Below are 20,867 nucleotides of genomic sequence, written 5' to 3'. Positions count from 1 at the left end.
TAATGTTGAGTCATATAGAACTGGTTACTGTGATGCTAACTGGAGTAACTTGTTGAAATTCGTAATCAGCAAATCTCTTCATTGTCATTAACTATTTATTCTGGTGATACTCTAACTCTGTGTGATTATCTTGCTGCCAAACAATTTTTCACCCATTGATTTTAACATACACAGGTAATTTGATAATTCTCCCTTGAGTCAATACACTATGGGATGCAAAATTAGGATTTCCTAACTCTTTCTTTACATATGTGCCAGCTGAATTTTTTCCAGAACAAGAGTTTTCCCTTTTATTCTATTCCCTACTTTCCTTTTTCTTTTTTAAGTATCAGCATTGTTGCATGGATTAAAAAATTAATGAAATTGTAATTCTTCATCAAAAAAAATTTGGGCAGGAGGTGAGGCTCAAGTGAAAGACAGCCTGCCTAGCCAGTGCAAAGTCCTGAGTTTAACACCCAGTACCACCTAGTTTTTTTTTTTTAATACTTAATTGTCCCAAATTTGGCTGATGGGAGCCCATTCACACTAGTTATGGTGTCATTTGCTATGAATACATAAGACACATGGCTAAAAATGAAAACCATGTGAAAAGGAATAACTAGAGAAGCTGCATTCTCATCTCCTTTACTCCTTTATAGGTAACCATTTTCATTCACTTCTTATTTGTTCTGTTTCTTGCAAAAATAAGTAAAAATATACATATGCATACATTTTATTTCATCATTTTGCTTGCTCCAAAGGTAGCATACTGTCTAGTTTTTTGCACCTTGCCTTCTACTTATCAGAATATCATGAGGTCACTATCAGTTCATATAGATCTCCTTCTGGGTTTTTTGATGACTACAGAGTACTCCATTGTTTACTTCAGTTTATTCAACCAGTCTTCCATGACCAGGCATCAAGTCTATTTCCAATCATTTATAATTACAAATTATAATTTATAATAATTTATAAATTTAGTATTACAAATAATACTGCTATGAAAAGCTTTGTGAATCTACTAGTTTTCTCTTATCCAAGACTTTGCTTTCCACAGTTTCAGTTACCTGTGATCCATGCCATCCTGCTAAGTCCTGCCCAGAATGAGAACTGCCCTTTTGTTCAGCATATCCATGGCTGTATCTGAGTGACCACATTGGTTTTCTGGTCAGCTGTGCCAGTATTGCAGTTCTTGTGTTCAAGTTGCCCTTATTTCACTTAATAATGGCTCCCAAGAGCAGAAATTCAGATGTGCCAAATAGAAGCTGTATATATTTCCTTTAAGTCAAAACATGACAGTTCTTAATAAGGAAAGAGAAAAAAAATCATATGGTGAGCCTGCTAAGATCTATGGTAAGAGCAATCTGTAAAATTGAAGAAAGAAAAATAAATCGATTCTAGTTTTGCTTTTACATCTCAAACTATAAAAGTTATGGCCACAATGCATGGTAAGTGCTTAGTTAAGATAGAAAAGACATTACATTATAGGGTTCTGAGTTACTTGTGGCATCAGGCATCCATTGGGGGGTCTTGGGAAGTACCCCCTATGGATGGGAGAGAGGGCACTTTATGCTGTTTTGATTTGTGGACACATGTTCTCAGCATAAATTCCTAGAAGCAGTGTTGTGGGGTGAAAAGGTAAATGCAGACATCGTTGTGTTACATCCTGCCACATGTCCTTCAGCAGAGCTGTATCACTGTCTTCCCACAAAATGGAAATGAGTGTTTATGTCCCTACAGCCTTGCATGTAGTGCTGATAAGCTTTTGAGTTTTTGCTGCTCTGGTAAGTGAGAAATAGTATCTCACGGTAGTTTTAATTTGCATTTCCCATATGATAAAGAAGAATCTTTTCTTATGCTTGAAGGCCATTTGTTTTATGTGATTTCTTTAAAAGCCTGTTTTCTGGTATCACCTTTGATTAGACTGCTTATACTTCTTGCCTGGCTTTCTGAAAGAGCCATCTTGCTGGTGTCTCTACTGTAGCCTATTCTGTTCAGTTACCCTGAATACTACTAAAGTTAACCCTGCAACCAAATTCATCTTCTTAAAACACTACTTCAAACCACCCCCCCCCAAAGCATCTTTTTAGTCACAGAATAATTTTAGACTCATTAGTCAGTAATTTAAGATTTGGTTTTCAACCACTTCTCCAAATTTCTCTTTGCCTATACCTTTCTTTTACTTATTCCTTCTGTAAAATTAGCACATTCACTCCTAAAATCTACAGCAGAAATTCTTCCCTCCCAGTCCCTTTTTCCTACCATTGTCCAAGTTGAAAGGTTGTCCAGAGGGCAGATCCCTCTTCTACACACGTAAATCCAAGACCATCTCCAGTACCATGTTCTTGGAAAACTACTTTCACAACTTCAGTGCCCAAGGGCCCCACATTTAAAAAATTCTTTTGATACATATGTTTGTTTCCTGAATTGTCACTTAATTTGTATGACATTTTTCTGTTTTTACAATCACTTAAATTTAAAAATTTTGCATGTTTTTCTAGACTATATTCATTTCAGTGAACAAATATTCATGAATTTTCATTAATCCTTTCTGAGCCAAAATAAAGGCACACTAACCTTCTATTTTTATTGATGAGGTAAGGAAGTAAAAAGATACTATGCAATTTGATTAAAATCCATCATTAAGTCAATAGTGATATAGATATGGGTCCCAAATCTTAGTTTATAATCGAGTGTTATACCTTTTATTATATTCTCTAAATTAAAACAAAACAAAAGAGGTATATTAAAACATCTAAATTAAAATTAAAAAGATGCTTCAAAACCCAAGGCAAAATCATCCCATTTACTTCCCTCCACAACCGGGGAGAAATATGTAACTCAGAACACTTAGATTTATTTTTGTTAAAATTTCCTTTTAAGATACTGATTAGAGATTGGAAGAGTGGCTCAAATGGTAGAGTTCAAGGCCCTGGATTCAACCCCTAGTACAGCAAAAAAAAAAAAAAAAAAAAAGATAAAAGAATTTGACACCAATTACTCTTGGAACAAAATGGTGTTAAACAAAATGCTTTTTGTTTACAGCCTGATAAAGAAGCGAAATCTAATCTCCTAATAATAAAAACACTCTTGTTCCATCCTGAAGTATCAAATTCAGTATTTTCCTCTAGACAAACTAATTACTTTTTGGTCCTGAATTCAGTATTCTCTCTCCTTTTGGTAATCTTTCCTTGTACTGACAAATGCCTAGCTCCACCCAGGACTGTAAAACTCACAGAATGTCTCATGTTTCCATCAACTATTCATTACATAGCATAGATAAAATGACTCAATGTGACCGATTTTATTTTTCTCTAATTCCTCTGGAAATTGTCTAGACTTGGTCCAAAGAAGAATCTACATTATTAAAATGGACTAAAGCTTATTTCTCTCCAAAGAATAATATTTTGTTTCAAAAGAAGAACAATAATAAAATCTTTGGTAAATTATTCTTATCTTTTAGAGTTCATATTCTTATCTCATGAAAACTATAAATTGTAATAAACCATGTCTTCTTCAAATCTTTCTTGTGGTTCTGATATTCCATGAAAGAAATAATTTATTTTTATAATCTATAATTTCTTTTCTCTTCTTTTTGGACCAAATACAAAATTTGATTAGAGAAAACATCAGATCTAAATTCCTGGGTCTTCTGAGTCTTCTCTGTTTTGAGTTTGGGGAACTCTCAAATTTAATCCAGTAAGCATTTAAACAGCTGCTTCTTTACTTACAATGGGATTGTGTTCTGATAGGCCCATCTGTGATGCTTAATCTTGTTTGTCAGATTGATTGGATTAACACCCAGGAAATCTCCTAGTCAAGTACACCTCTGTATCTGTGAGGACATTTCCAGAGACAATTAGATCTTGAGGGTTCTGACCTAATGAATGGATGAGTCCCTTCATAGATTTAAAATGTAATGGCATTATTGGAAAGTGGTAGAAAGTAGGAGCTGAGGCATAGTTGGAAAAAGTAGGTCACAGGGATCATTTCCTTTTGGCTGTATCTTGCCCTGGTCCCTTCCTTCATTCCCTTCTCTCTGCTCCCTCTCCGCCATGCTTTCTCTGCCATGATAGACTGGACCCTTTGAACATGTGAGCCCAAATAAATCTTTCCTCCTTTAAAGTTGTTCTTTCAGGTCATTTGGTCAGAGCTATACAAAAGTAGCTAATTTACCATCCTAAATGAAAAATATTGTTAAACTGAAAATGCATTTAATACTTCTATTGAACATCAAGTGTAAACATGCTGAGAACACTCACATTAGACTATACTTGGGCAAGATCCAGCACAGGACTATTTTATAATAAAGTATTGAATAGCTCATGTGACTTGTTAAAATAACTTGTGTGCAAGGACAGTAGCAAAATAACACTGCACAGTACTGATTGTTTGTCTGTGAGATCATGTGGCAGGCTGGGAGTTGTGGTTTATTGCCATTGCCCAGCACACTGAGAGAGTGTGTGCTACACATTGCTAGCCCAGGAAAAGATGAACATTCAAAATCCTAAGTATAGTTCTTACTCAGGGCGCATCACTTTCACACCATGGTGAAGTTGAGATAGTGCAAATCAAATCATCATAAACCAGGAGCTTTTGCATATTAATTGTGCATTTATAATGTCCTGGCATGCTGCTAGTTCTGATAGAAGTAGAGTTCATAGGTCACAGAACTTGTTCTCAAGTCAGTTAGTGTCCATGTAGAAACACGTGTACATGACAAATAGTACACCAGTCAACTGTAAAAAGTATTATCATGAGCCTATAGAAAAGGGAAATATATACTATTGGAGAGATCAACAAAGGGTTCAGAAATAACATCATGATTAAGTTCACACTCATAAATCAACCCAAGCACATGCCAGGCCCAATATATAGAGACATCATTAATTAAGAGAAATTTTAGAATTTAAGATGTAAAAATTAGCAGTATTTAAAATGCTCTTGCTCCCCTTCTTCAGTGGTCCCACAATACTTTGCGCCTGTCTCTACACTTGTCTGGTAGGTGGCCTTACATAAAATCCCACTCCAAGTATGTGGTTTATGACAGGAATCCTTAGAGCAGGACCCCAGGCATATCACCTTTGAATTCCCAGTGCCACCATGAGCATGTAGCATCAGTAGACAACTAAAATTTCTTGAAGGAGTGAATGGGCTGGCTATTTCAATAGCACTTCATAAAGTAGACCAAACTCTGACTTATCTCTCTTAGCAAACCATTTCTTTCAGCTTTTGAGTCCCTCCATGGGCTGTATCTTCATGGAACTCCTTTTCTCTCCTCTTCTTTATTGTTGTGCTGGGTAGGGGCATTGTGGCATTTACAAAGGTTCTTACAGTCTCTCAAATATATCATACTTGAATTCCCCCCCTCCAAGCATGGAACTCCTTTTCCCATGGCTTTACCTTGTCTCATCCTTTGCTGGGTCAGCTAGGGAGAGAGTGAGCACAACCTAGATCACTAGGCGGTGATCATACTGTCTTGTCACTGTTTCTACCTTCATGCTAAGATCCTCACTGACCTGCATCCCAGCATGAGTTCACACACATTCATACACTCCACCTAAGTTATTTTAAAGATGCAGAAGGAGCAACTCCTTTATCTGTTTAACTTGTTGTGTGGACTCGTTCCACTGTCATCGCTGAACACAGTCAAGAGAGTCACAATGTCTTATGTTTAGGTCAGACACACACACAAAGATGCTAGCACAAGCACACAATATACAATATCAAAGGTGCAAAAGGAAACTATAGATGTCAGCTGGAGTATGAAACCAAAAACAGGTCTGAAATGGACAAAAAGTGAACTCAAGAGAGTTAAAACGTTTATCATTGCTAAGGGACGTTGTAATTTGCTTATATGTATATGTAATAAAAATATAATAAAAATTCATGAAATAATGTATATGTTGCTTTTTTTTAGTATTTTTATTGCTTATGTTTTAATTTACTTTTGCTTTTCCCCGATAATTAACATTGTACCCTCAGATCTTTGCCTCTAAATGTTACCTCTCTCTGAAGTGTCACTTTAATATTCTATTGCATTTCCCTCACTATTAGCCTCATTTCATGATGGAAGACAATGAAGGAATGGTATTTAAGTTTCCAGAAGTTCTATTTTGGAGTTATAGATATTTTAGTTTCTAGAAATTCTATTTTGAAGTTATCTATATTAATATACATTTCCACTTAAGGCAAGGAGAGGTAGCTAACAGCCATTAGATAAGTTGTAATTCATATATAATATTTAAGAATTAAGGAAATCTATTAGATAAATCCAATAAAAAGCACACTTCATTTCTGGCACAATCAGATCCCTTGTCAGTTCACAGATCTAGGGAACACTGTAGTGACCCCACCAGGCAGCTTTCTTAGAAATACAAATTCTCAAGCCCACATTAAAGCAGAGAGTTGGAATGTGCACTTTACCAAATCCCACATGACTTGTGTGCACAGTAGTGTTTTAGAAGCACTAGAGGCCTTCCCAGAAGCCCAGTGAAGGGAATTATTCCATGAACATTTACTTTACTCGGAGTTTCTTTTCACAGATTTTATATGTTATTTTCTATATCTTGCCCAAACTTACGTTATGATACAATCTTGGAATTTGGTGGCCTCCCTATTTTCCATTTTCCATCCGATCCAATGGTTCTGGTTCTGTGCTGTGTAAATTGCCCCCATTGCCCTTCTACCAGAGAACCAGGAGTGTGAGAGGAAGAGAAAGGAGGGGCCACTGACTGGAATTAGAGCATTTCATCTACTTTTCCTGCAATTTGGGCATGCCCACTCCACTGTCACCAAAGTGCATTCTTCTGCAAGGACTATCATAAGAGCCAGACAACCAGCTTACTTTTGTAAAGGGAATTTCCCCATTTATCTTCCTATAGCTTTTGTGTTTCACACACCAGGGGACTTAGATTAAGTATGCATTTCTTTGCAGGGGTATATTCATTAATAATCTTCAAATTTTGTCACCAGGAGAAACCAAGATGTGGCTGAGTCTCAGGTATCTTGACACATGGTTGATGAGAGGTATTCCTGTAGACTAGCTAACAACCAGAGAGAAAGTCACCACTGTGTCCCAATTTGCAGGGTTGGGAATTGAACGCAGGTCCTTGCACATGCTGGGTAAGCATTCTGCCACTGAACTGCGGCCCCAACGCCATGACTTTCATGAAGATAAGTAGCCTATCTATTAGAGTAAGCCTATTTAATGGATGTTGACAGCGCACTGATGATGACAACATGACAAGAGTCCTACTGAAGCGATGACAGGATGAATGTGCGTGAAAAAGGACACACGGCTATTATTTAAGTAATAAAGGAAGGTGACATACCTATGCTGCATCCCAGACATCCTTCCTCGCAAGGCATACATTCTTCATAGTCAGAATCTTGGACTTCACCTACATGAGAGGAATAAAAGCCAACTCATTTCCATTAAGTGGAGACCCATGAATTGCTATGAAACTATGTTGGTGTGAACCTTATTTTTAAGTAAATCACAGATCAGTTATGAAATCAAAACCACCCTAAGGATATACTTGTCATGAACCTTTTATCTCTCTCTATTAATTTAATAGATTGGATTAGCTTAATTGGGTGCAAGTAGAACAAAGTTGGACTATAGACCATCGAAGTAGTTGTAAAGTCAATTTGGTGAATTTTATTAAAGAAATCAGTTCTGCTTCTAGTTATGTAAATGAGTAGGCTCCTATTCTTTTTATCTGGGCTACTAAATACATTTTTAAAAAGTTTTCAATCTTTCGCTGTAACTGTAAACATTGAGGAAAAATTAAAAGAAGTGTCTTAATTAGTCTAGAAACATCTTCGAGCTGTAGCACTGGACAACGCATAACCCTTATTCAATGCAGGGTAATAATCTGTGGCATTCTTATAAAGAAGAGAGCACGAACTGCGTTGCTTTCTAATTTCCTTGTTTCTATAAAAGGTAAGAATGGGCAGTCACAGTAGCACATATAATTCACAGGCTATTTGAATATTTTCAAGTAGGTGTAAGTAGGCTGATTCTCACTGGCTTCTCACAGTGACTGTCTTGCTTTTCCCTTCTTAAATGATGACCTCAAGGCATGGAAAAATTAGATTAGTTTTGTCCAGGGTCTCATATTTAGTAATTGGAAAGGAGAAAACTTGGCCAAGGCATTGAAATTCTAGCCTAATTTTCTCTCCATTATATCCTGTGCACAAACCTCCCCTGACCACTTTCTACGTGACCTGGACTTTAGGGGAAACCCAGGGAAAGGGCAGAGGGGAAAGGAATGGCAGCTACCACAGACATAGAGTCATCTAAAGTCACCCCATGTGATGATACTAAAGCCACATAGGTAATTCAAGTCTCCAGGACAACCAGGGATACAGTCAGGGGCCCCAGAGTAGCCTCACCTTGTCCGCATTCCAATTTCTGGCAGGTGGTAGACACTAGGAAGTAACCGCTCATGCATCTGGTGCAGACATGTGGGTGGTAGCAAAGCTCACAGTTGTCTGGGCAGGGCAGACAGGTGTGTTCCTTGGTGGGGTAGTGGCCCACTGGGCAGCTCTCGCGACACTCACCCTGGTATAGGAATAGCTCTCGATCATGTGTGTCTGAACAGTTGGAGGAGCAATGGAAAGACAGAAAATGTACAAAATCAGCCATGAAGCTAATATAATGTAGGACATTTTATTAAGAAAAGAAACGACTGAGTGCTTTTGTTCCTAGGGGATCAGGAGTGGAAGAATGTATTTAATGAAAAGTGCAATATCTATATCCTTGTTGTTGAAAAGTTTTCCTTGCAGGGAATCATTTTCCAATATTTTATATATCTGAGTGAACAGTGACTACTATCTGGGATGTCATTGCAAAAAAATCACAAACCATGCTCTGTGAATAACTACAATTTCCCAAGGGCTCTTTTGGTATCTGTAGAACTTCTCAGACTTGGACATTGCAAAGATCCCATAAGAATAAACACATGCTTAATGGTAAGACATGCTTCATAAAAGCTCAAGCTTTAAAAATGATTTGGAATTGTTATCAAAATCACATTCTTGTGTTAACTAAGGTCTGAACTTTTGCAAAGTTACCAATTTCAGAATTCCATCCTCACTGAAGCACTAGATCAAGCACACCTCTTTGGCTTCTTTACGTGCATCCCTGAGGGTTTTTGATCTCCACCAACCTTGGGCTCTATATGGAAAGAATCAGTACTACTTCCAACATGATAGACTATGGGAATTTGTTCTTGGAGGGAATGGAACAATTTGGTTAGTTATAAAACATCACAATTAGTGATAAAAGATTATACTTCATCAAGAGTCTAAAAAACAACAGTAAGATTAATATTACGGATGCACCTAGAGGTTTTCTACTTCTTCTAGCCTCTTGGAGTTTTTGTGCTGAGTGTGCTCAGAGTATCCATCTTCTCTGAATCAGATTTCCCATATGCCCCTACCTCTGAAAAGCAGGCAATCTATATTACCCAGAATAACCTGGGTCTAGTGTTTACTCATCACGTGATTCACCACCTGGAGATCCAAAACCATTGACCTTCGATGATTCAAGACTGCTGAGTTTGTGGATAAAGATAGCACAAACCCCCTGTTGCAAGTGCAGAACTGAAAGTTGGTGTAATGTTAGATGGAACCATGTGAATTTGCTGATGTCTGGCTATTTTTTTTTTTTACTTACAAATGTGACACTTTCAAATGGTTTGTCCTAATTTTTCTCATTTAATTCAAATATAATTTTAATAACATATTGTTAGATTATGGACTCTCATACTACCTGTTTTTTATTGTAAATTTATACCAAAGTCTACTGGTTTCTGTGGGGCCAAGAAAATGGATTCCACAGAAGTACTAGAAAAAAGTATCAACTGTTTGCAAGTTCAACTTAGAAGATTATAGTCTATGGGGAAAAGTGAGAGCACACAGCATGCATTTGGTGATGCTGTTAGCTTAGACCAATGTTGTTGAGCACAAAACTCATCTGGTAGAACCTGGAGTTTCAGGGGACCACAGAGGGTCAACCTTCCAAGTTAGGTTCTTCTCAGACCCTCCATGAAACCCCAGAAAACTCCATTTCCACCCTGATTCTTACATAAACAATACTGTTTTTTTCTTTTTTTTTTTAGAGCACCACAACTTCTCAGTTGTAGGCGAGAAGAGCTGAGGAACAGTAGGGAGGAAGTCTAACGTGCCTCTGTTCAGTGGTTGCTGTATATCCTGTACTTCTTCATAGGACACCAACTCTAGATCCAGGGGTTTGAGGGCAAGATCTGGTTCCATTAAATTCTGCATACATGTTTTTGGGTAATATTGGGGTTTAAACTCAGGACTTTGTGCTAGCTAGGCAGGTGCTTTACCACTTGAGCCATACCTCCAGCTCCTCTAAATACATATTTATTGAATGACTGATTGAACGAGTGAGAGAGTGAATTTATATTTGACAATATTCAATTTTTTCCATATATTCACCTGGATCAACAGCCTTAAAATCAAATTGACAACCATGGGCTCAGACATCAGAGGATATGTTCGTCAATTCTATTTTTAGCCAGTTGCCAGTGACTCACTCCTATAATCTTAGCTACTTGGGAGGCAGAGATCAGGATGATCTCTGTTTCAAGCCAGTCTGGGCAAATAATTTGAGAGACCCTATCTTGAAAATATTCAACACAAAAAAGGACTGGTGGGGTGGATTAAGTGGTAGCATGCCTGCCTAGCAAGCATGAGGTCCTGAGCTCAAACCCTAGTACAACCAAAACCAAACCAAAACAAAAAACCCACAAAAACAGGCCCCATAAAGGAAGTTCACTTAGAGTCTTTGACAATGGTCTGCTCTCCTCCCAGGTTTGCTCTGGGGTTTTGTCAAGAGTTGTCAGATTTCAAATAGCCTATGTTGTATACCATCTCACTTAGTTATGGATGATAATTCAAAAAGCCCAGGATTTAAATAGCAGTCATAGCTTTTGACTTCTTGACCAAGGTCTTCAAATTTAAAATATTATAATAGCATGTAAGAGAAACTGGTTCCAGCAGTATAAGGGCTGACATCTTTGCTAGGCCCTAGAATCTAATATGGGAGGATATGAGACAAAAATGAAGGTGCAAGGAACTGAAAGAGGTTCAAATTGGCGTTCAGGTATTCAGAGCAAATCTTGACAGCTGATCTTGTGAGAAGACAAGGCAGACCTGTGTGAAGACACTGAAATCTGTAGGAAGAAAGGAAGGTTGAAAGATGAAGGCATGCATTAAAAAGGACCATGGGAGGGATGAAAGAAAGGCCAAGGACCTCTGAAGATAAACTTCATGAAGTTTTCTTCAATATTTTGCTTACTATAGCTATTATGTAACTGTGTGAATTTGGCTTTAGAGTCTAATTTGGCAGAGGATACACTAGAAGAGCTTTAAAATTTTTACCACCATAACTAGAATCTGTGTCCCACAGGATTCACACCTGAGCGTTAATAAAGCTACAATTTGACAAGGGTTAAAGTCTCTACGACCTGGTGGGAGAGGCTTATGTGGGGACAGGGAACCTCCAAACAGAGGATTTTTCAGTCCTGTATTAAAGACTTCATTTATGGATGTGAAACTTTGTCAGTTAAGTCTTTAGCATGGTCTCATCAAGGATTCTGTCATCCTTGCTGTACTAATACTTCTTGAACTGGGGACTGCACGCTCTTACTAGGCAGAGACTCTGCTATATGAAGATTTGGTGCATACACTTTCTCTAAGAAGCATCCTCTGCTCACTGGGGCTGGACAGGATGCTTCTTCTTTAATCACTCTTTTGGTCTTTATCTGATATTTTTTTACTTTGTAATACATGAGGACAAATCTCCTTTTTTGATTGTAAACTTGAAGATATTGTGGTAGTTAACTTTTCATTGCTTAACAAAATGTCGGACATAAACAACTTAAGAGGAGGAAAGATGTATTTTGGCTCATGGTTTCAGTCCACCATGAGGAGGAGGGTGTGGCACAGCAGGGTCTCCTCTCTAATAGTGGCCAGGAAGCAGAAGTGCTATGCTGGGAGCTTCTTCCTTCTTCCCCTTTCATTGATCTGGGCCCCCATCCCAATGGAATGGTGCCACCACCTTTCTTCCTTAGTTAATTTGCTCCGGAAACACCCTCATAGATAACCCCCAGAGGTGTGCTTTACTAACCTACGTGCTTCTCAACCCAGTCAAGTTAACAGTTAAGGTTAATTATCACGAGTATCACTCTAGTTCATCATATTCCCATGGCACCTCATATATAGTAACTTGTACATGGAAGGGACACAATAAATGTTTAAGATAATAGAGTAAACACAGCCTTTTGAATATAAAATATGGAAGAAATGCCAAAGTATTTGAGATATAGATTGGTAGACATGGCTGTGAGATGTTTAGAAGATTAGACATTTGTTGAGCATCTAAACTTCTCTCTAATTCTCTGCTAAGTATGGAGATTTAGAGTGTTTTACGTGGGAAAGTGATTTTAGATGTCAACCTGCCCTTTCTTCTTTTTTTAAAAATTTTTCTTTTTACAACTTAGTAGTGGCTTAAGTGGACTGATTGTTTTGGTGTCCTCCAGGAAGTTAGAACAAAGCAAGACAAGAGTGCAAGTTTACTGATTGCTGTCTTGACATTCTTTCTACAGAACCACTTATCCACTCAGTTATTTGTGTACCTCCTCTATAGGACAGATGCTGGGCTCCTGCTCACCCTATAGCACAAAAGAAGGCAGAGACCACTCACTGCTATCAAAGGGCATCGAGTCTTATGGACATGACAGACACCCAATATGGTGGCATGTGAATGGGGAAGTACAGTGCTCCTCGGGGGGTCACGTGAAAAGGGTCTAACCTAGACAACGAGGGAGGCTGCCTTGCAGAAATGATGGTGAAAACAAGATAGAATAGGAAGAACCAATCCAGACCATGAGCAGAGACATTTCAAGGGAAGTCTTGAGGTTAGAGAGACACAAATGTTCAGAGCAGTAGGCAGATATAAGCAACAACAGAAATAACAAAAATAAGGATAGCTAATATTGAGTGCTTACTATGTTTCTAGCCCTGGTCTAAACACTTAATTATTTTGTCTCACTTAATTTTCAAAATTACTCAAAAAGAGGTAATCATCACTACCTTATAGAGAAAAAGGGAAGCTGAATGAGACAGTATAGAGATAAAATGTGACATAGATATACTTTGTTTACATATGAAACACAAGGCAATACTTTAAAATTTACACATAGAAATGTATTATTTCCTGAATTCTTCCTAACCTGTGATATTCTCAATATTTTTCTTAGTCTTACTGCAAACAAGAATAAAGATAAATAATTCTCTTCCACTAGAAAAATGATATAAGAGTGATAATGATGATAACTGATAACCTCAGAATTAGGGAGACAGTTGGGAATGCTGGGGACTGTGGGCAAATGGAGAACAGCCTCTTCCAACCTCCAGCCCTAAACCTCGTTGGGAAAGGTAAGTTCGGTGTTGCTAGATTTTCTAATTCTTTTAAACAGAAACAAAAAAAGTACATGTTTTTGTTTAGAATTTCCCAAATTTTAAATTTAGCTCATTTAACATGCATTAGGTAAGTCACATAAAATAGGAACCTGGCTTACATGAGGACAGGCATCTGAGATGAAACTAGAACCATGTCAAGGGTCAAACTTCAGAGCGACTCTGAGACCATGGACTACAAGTCAATGACAGCAGAACACTTTGAGAATTCACACTGGGCCTCAAAAAGTCCCAATGGTCATGAATTCCTTCAGGGCTCTGATGACACATAAATCACAGAGCGTGGCTCTGAGAAGACTTGACATAGCCTCCAATATGGTTTCTCTTTTAGAGGCCAAATGTGTCTTCCTTAATTCCCTAGCTTTTCATTTTTATCTCAACAAGTCTTAATTTTACTGTGTATGTCATGCCTGACATCATGTTTCTATGCCCTTTCTTTCTCCTTCTCTGGGAAAACATCTCTTAGCTTCTCTCATTTCCTCAGGGGCAATGACTCAGCATCTATGTCAATGTGAACAAGGCTTAATATCCTGGCAATGAGCAGTTACTTCCCAGTTGTCTAATGAAAAGTTCTCTAGTAAATAGCAGCCTAGTCTTAGCCCTCAATCCCAGAACAAGGCTTCTGAATCAACCTAAATACTAGCCAGCAGTAAGAGAACAGGTCTGAGGTAAGGAGAGCAAGCCAGCAGCTGGCTCCCTCACCCGCTCCACAGGAGGAACAGTTGGAAGGCCCACTTCCTTGACATCCTTGGCAGGTATGGTGGCATGGATGGCATTGCTTTTCAAATTCGTATTTCCATGAGGGACAGTTCAGAATGCAGCGGCCATCATCAAAGACTCTAGAGGAAAAGCAGACTTTTAGAATTTATCAGGTGACTTTCCAGAATGGCTTAAGAACCAGAACATACAGTATTCATGTTTTGCTGTACAGATTTGGTTTCATTGTTCCAGAAACTAGGGGATATTCCAGAAACAAAAGGGACTGATCATCTCAGAACATGTAAAACATTAGTCAAGAACCCATCCTTGGCCCAAGGTTTAGAACCAACATCAGGCATGCCAGAAACTGACTGAGGATCCAATCCTGAGTCTAGCTCCAAGTAGACTAACTGGTACTCACAGGGATTACACCCATATTGTAGGCTCCAGTCAAAACCAGCCATCGTTCAGGTGGAAGTCTGAACTTTCAAGATGCTAAATGGGCCTCTGAATCCAGAGATCTTGGAGAGAATATTCTTCCTTCAGTTATCAGCATGCCCACCCATGGCAAGGGAAATGTTGGTTCCTAGGGCTCTTGAAGGGCAGAATGAAGCACTGTTCTGTAGCTTAGGTGCTAATTACAAACTTGGCCTATGCATTTTGCAAGTTATCAATGAACTCTGATTTTGAATGTCATGTTTTTGGCATGATTTGCTGATCTATGGGGTACTGTAGTCTATTTTCTGATCATGCTTGTGAACACCTGCAAAGGCATTTGTTTTTACATGTGTACAATAGGTATTATGGTGCTGATAATACTTTCATGCCTTTGTTTCATCTTTCCTTGCAAAGTAATCATATGAGCAAATGGGATAAAGTCAACTGTATCCAAGAATCCTGCTCAGAACAATACAAAATGTTGATCAAGTGTATGTTGGAGTCAGGTAATATGAACAGCTGAAATGAGCTGGGGGGCTCCACCTCCAGAGTTTCTAATTTTGCAGGACTGGGGGGAAGGGAACTGAGTATTTGCATTTCTGACAAGTTCCCAGGCAATACTAATCCCACAAGCCCAAAGAGCACACTTTTTAAAAACCTTTTTATTACTTATTCATTCATTTACTTTTAATTTTATTTTTGATCAACATGTATCAATTGCCCATTGTTCACTGTGGTGTTTCTCTTCTTTTTAGTGGTATTGGGGTTTGAACTCAGGGTCTTATGCTTGTTGGGTAGGCTCTCTACCACTTGAGCCACTCTGCCAGCCCCAGTGTGATATTTCAGTACATGCATATAGTGTGCACTGATCAAATCAGGGTAATTATCATTTGAATCTCCTTGTCATTTTGTTATGTTTGGACCCTTTGTGTTCCTCTCTTCCAGCGCTTCACAAAATATGTACTAGATTATTGAGAATGGTAGCCACCCTACTGTGTTGGGGACACCAGAACTTGTTCCTTCTATCTGTATTTTGGTGACTGTTATCAAAACTTTCCCTATCCAGCCTCCCTTTCCACCCTTCCAGCCTCCCTTTCCACCCTTCCAGCCTCCCTTTCCACCCTTCCAGCCTCTAGTAATCATTCTTCTACATTCAGATTAGTTTTTTTTTTTGGCTTCCTCCCATGAATGAAAACATGCAGGATTTGTCTTTATGTGCCTGACTTATTTTATTTAACATTTTGCTACAAGTGACTGGATGTCATTCTTCATTATGGCTGAATAATATTCCATTCTGCATATGTGTCACATTTTCTCTATCCATTCATCTGTCGTGAGCACTGAGGTTGACTTGTATCTTAGCCATTGTGAGTAGTGCTGCAATTATCATGGGGCATCTTTGGTGCACAGATTACATTGCCTTTGCCTATGTACCATAGTGGGATTGCTGGATCCTATGAAGAGCACTTTCAAGAACTACTGCTCAATGACAATCTGGATTACCGCACACTTTGCCAAATGATTCCTAAATAATACAGGTGATGCCAAACTGGCATCTCTTAGAATTTCCTTAGGGAGGTAGTTATCGTATCTGTTGTGAGGTTAACTGAGCACATAGCATGCACATGTTGCAATTCTGGCCTGGGCAGCTGAATGGGCCTGCAAGGAAGTGGGAAGTTTTCCTTTCACCACTCAGGTTGAGCACTACACAAGAGGCAGGGAATAGGCCTTGAGCAACTTGTTCCCAGACCGGTACTGGTTTATCCAAACCCTACTACTTCCAGATCTAGAGCCAACCCTGAACTGGGGAATGGGCTGTTTCAATCCCAGGTTTGGAGGAAATTGGGGTGGGGACGAGGTGTCTTGGTATTCTTTCCTATATATCAAAACTCTGTCATTTTCATCAGTTTGGAAACAGAATGGTATCAAGTCAGCACCCAGCATAGAGACCACCTTATTCTTGGATCCCCAACTCTCAGATTCTGGTCACTGTACCCAGAACCACTGGAGTGAACATTCCTTTTGGACCCCTGCGGGGTACGGAGTCCTAGCCCTAAGCAGATGCTCTACACATCCGGCTGTCCGTGTCAAAGCAGCAACTTGCATCGTGGCATATGATGAGGGGTGTGGTTGCCCAGGCCAGATTTTTAGCTGAGCTGATGGCCCTAATGTCAGTGGGAAATGTCCCAGCACCACTTTGGCTCTGGTTTCTGAATCAGTAGGTTTTTCAAGGAATGATTTGGATGGGACTAGTTAACAAAACCCCCCTCCCCCCAACCCTTCCTAAAAGCAGCATAAGAACTTTCTGAGAACTTTAACCAAGGAGGCTACTCAATGTTCTGCAGAAAAAGAGCAGGCCAAGTTAATCCAGGGAGATTGTTTTCTTGCTAAAGTCATTTGAGAAAGCTATGTGAAGTGCATCATTGATCTGTTCTTTTAGGAAGAGATGATTGGTTCAAAGGTGACCTGACACTTTCAGTGGGAGCCACTTAAAACCATGCAGACAGTGGGAGAAGAGGGAATAATGGCTCCACGTTGTAGGAAAGTGACCACCTCTTGAACTCGATTTGAAGAAAGTAGCACCATGTAATCGTGCTTCAAACGACTCTCCTCCTGCACCCTTTAAGGCAGAGGTGACACACCCAATTTTTGGAAGTGCACATTTCTCTCTGAAGGAAGAATGATAGGGAACACAAATAACTTTAAGTGAAGGCAAGAAATTATTACTTCCCCTGTGCTCTCCATCCCTCTCAAGAAAAAATTGCTCAGAAACTTGAAGAAAAGATAAATTCTCCTAGTGAAGGAGAATAGATACTTTGCTCTCTAAAAGTAGAAAAAAATTCTTTAAAATGTCAAGTTGTCTCTGGGACCACCAATCATCCTACACATGGATTTGTGAGATGGCAAGCTGGTCTCTGCAGAAGAGCTTCTCTCCCTGAATCATGCTCTTGACCTTTGGATAGGCAGGGACCCTTCCCAGGTCCAATAGAGCTCATAGCAAGGAAGAAGGTGGTAGAACCAAATGCTAAGAGCTGGAGCAGAGATGATCTCAACACTGACACTGAATATTTTGGAAGTCCTCCAGATGTGTGGATATGTGTATGTGAGAAAGAGATGTGAAGTATAACAGAAGAGTCAGTAAGTCAGCATTATTAACTGGTCTTCTGTGCCAATTGGCTTAACCTAATTAAAGCCGTTGCAAGGACACATGCAAGTTTTTGTGCTTTAATGTTGTAACAGAATGAAATCTGGCAAAAAGTCTTTTTCTCTGTGCTCATTGAAGCAGATCAAGTAAGATCCTTAAGACTGAGTAAGAACAGAGGTAATTTTTAAATGCTTTTACTGTGTTTCAATAAACACAGTAAAACCCTATATCTCTTTCAGGACTGGGCTGGGACATGAACTTGGGCAATGGGGACTATGGCATTTAAATACAGTAGCAAAGGGGGCTCTTGCTTTCTCCTAGTTTTCAGTTATCTTTAGCAGCGAACCCTAAGGCTTACAGAAGTGTAAAGAGAAGTACAGGACACAGAAGTGCTTCTAAAACTTTGATTTCCTGTAAAACAACTTTGGGATTAAATTCTTTTATTAAAACATTTTTATTATGGGAAAATGTAAGCCTACATTAAAATAAACATATAGAGGTGATATATCTATATCTATAGATATATGTCTATGTAAAAGACAGCAGTATTCCCTACTCACTGCATTCATCATTCAGCTTCAACAATTACCAGTGCCTGCCCAATCTTATTTCATCTCTCTGCCCACTAGCTTACTTTCCTTCCATATGTTTTTGGAGCAAATATGCAATTTAAATGTTAACACTCCTCTCAAAGATGAAAGTTCTTTGAAGATAATCTTTATTTTATCAGGACTAAAAATATCCAAAAGCTTAAGAACAGGAAGAAGCTCAGAGAGACCAACTGTCCCAGTTATTTTGTTTATCTCCACTCAGTCCTAGCCCCAATCCATTTTCCACCATTTTCTGTCCTGCTGTGCCCTGGAAGTGAGCCCACTATAAATTGCAGCCCAAGCTCAATTATTCTCACTTGTAAGTAGTATTTCCCATTGGTCTCCACTGAGTTTCAGACAAGGGGATACATGTTTCAGACATGGGCATTTATTCCTTCCTCCTCTAAAACCCTCCCTCTTCCTTCCATGGCCAGGCAGAGGCGATGTCTTCTACAGTTCCAGCTTCTTTTGGGTATTCCCTCTTCTACCCGCCCAGCTCTTGCTTCAGATACAGTATTAAAATTTCCCCATTGTTGCTTGTCCCTGAGTGTGACCTCAAAGGCAGGGAGAAGTGTGCTAAAGAACTCAGAACTGGGCAAAAAGCAGGTAATTTTGATTTGTCTTGGATGGACCTGATTCCACTTGCTATGATTTGAATGTGTCCTCCAAGGTTTATATTGGAAAGTTAATCCATAATGCAACAGTGTTATGAGGTGAGGTAGAATAAGAGGTGACGAGGTAATGTGGAATTTTCCACCATGGAAGGATTAATGCTGTGATTATGGGAGTGGGTTACTCATATAAACAATTTCCTCTTCTTTTTGTTCTCTCCCTCTCTTGCCCATCCATAGCACTCATCAGAGGCCAGTGCCATGTTCTTGAACTTTCCAGCTTCCAGAACGTCTATTGTTTATAAACTACCTAGTCTCAAGTAGTCTCTGATAGCAGCACAAAATGAACGAAGACCCCATCCAGGAAACATTTTGGAAAATACTTAAGGAAAATATTTTGTAAGTCTTTCAGTAACAAATGAGTCAACATCTCCATCTTTCCACACAATTTCTTTCTTTTCAACTTCTCAACTCCCTTCAGGGAAAATACCAGAAGAATGAAAAGAAGTCAGGCAGTTCATTACCATGCTACAATACCCTTCCTTGGACAGATTTGCAAGTAACTGACAGCAAAGAAGAAAGATAGGACAAAAAATGTAATGCTCAGAGTATTGAGAAGAAAATTGACCCTGGGGAACAAGATTTTTTTAAGAAGATACCTTAGTTCAAGACCATGAACATGCTTTTTTTTTTTCAAAAAGTAAAGCACAGGCTATTTTACAACAAACCTATCAAAATGACCCAGCAGGTTTATCTCTGGTCTTGTATCAGTGGCCCTAGATTTTCTTTTGAGACAGGGTCTCACAATATAGCCCAGGCTGGCCTCAAACTTGAGATCCTTCTGCCTCAGCCTCTCAAGTGCTGGAATTAACAGGCATGTGCCATATCTAGCTATGGGCTTAAGATTTTTAAAACATGACCATTTATGGTGATAGAATTTTTTTCTCTCTTCTCATTTTCTGATGAGCCTGAGACAATCGGGACTTCTGCAACACACCTAGATGATTAGAGCTGCCTTATTAAACAAGTGTTCAAGTGTTCTACCAGTTCACATGTCAAAACGTGCAATAGTGTTTGTTGGTATGTTGTGGAGTAGGTGGAGAAATAGAACCTCATTTTGGTAATGTCTGTATTTTAAAGTATGCTCTGAAGCTGCTTTCAAGCAAATTCAATATATATTTTATAACATTAAAATTATTGTTATTATTATTGCTGTATTGAGGGTACATTTTGACAGTTATCAAAGTTCTTACAATAGATCACAATTGAATTCACCTCCTCCATCATTTTCTCTTCCCCCATTCCTGGAATAATTTCAACAGGTCTTATTTTTCCATTTTCATACATACGTACATAATATTTCCACTACATTCTCCCTCCTACACCCTTTCCTTATATCTTCCTCCCTCCCACTGGTACCAGCACCCCAAACAGGACTGGTTTTGCCTTCACGTTCTCTGTTTTTGTAAAAAAAATTACATTTTTGTTTGTTTAAGATAGCTTTACAAGGTGTTTCATTGTGACATTTCCATGTATATATGTATTGTAACCGGAATTCATTCATCCCCTTGATTTTACTCCTTTCTACCTTTATCCCCTTGTTATGGTGATTTTCAACAGGTTTAAATATTCTATATTCATTCTTGATGGGAAGTACATTGACTATATTCACCTTCTTAACTTCTTTCTTTTACCATATCTCTCTAGTATGTGACCTCCCCTTAGTGTGAGCTGTTTTTAATAATATAAATAAATTCAATATTTAGAGGTCTAATTATCTTAAAGAGATACTTGGAAAATATTCTCAGGTTAGCACTGAGAATTCTCAAGACATTTATTATTTTCCTTGTTCCTTCCTTTTTAAATTTATTTAATCTTTCACCCTTC

General features: G+C 38.7%; 1 protein-coding gene across 4 annotated transcripts in view; it reads right to left on the bottom strand.

Moving 5' to 3' along the window:
• Positions 1-20,867, bottom strand: part of Pcsk5 (proprotein convertase subtilisin/kexin type 5) — a 413,349-nt gene that overhangs the window by 81,428 nt on the left and 311,054 nt on the right. For all 4 annotated transcript variants that reach the window (XM_074052070.1, XM_074052071.1, XM_074052072.1 and 1 more), the window contains 3 exons: positions 14,200-14,336; positions 8,380-8,580; positions 7,314-7,382 (listed from right to left, as the gene is read on the bottom strand). In XM_074052070.1, the coding sequence (XP_073908171.1) occupies positions 7,314-7,382; positions 8,380-8,580; positions 14,200-14,336 (407 nt within the window). The remainder of the gene's footprint in view (positions 1-7,313; positions 7,383-8,379; positions 8,581-14,199; positions 14,337-20,867) is intronic.

The sequence above is a fragment of the Castor canadensis genome, chromosome 13, assembly GCF_047511655.1.
Source record: "Castor canadensis chromosome 13, mCasCan1.hap1v2, whole genome shotgun sequence".
Classification (NCBI taxonomy): domain Eukaryota; kingdom Metazoa; phylum Chordata; class Mammalia; order Rodentia; family Castoridae; genus Castor; species Castor canadensis.
The sequence above is the reverse complement of the archived record's forward strand: the minus strand, read 5'-3'. Positions and strand labels throughout refer to the sequence as shown.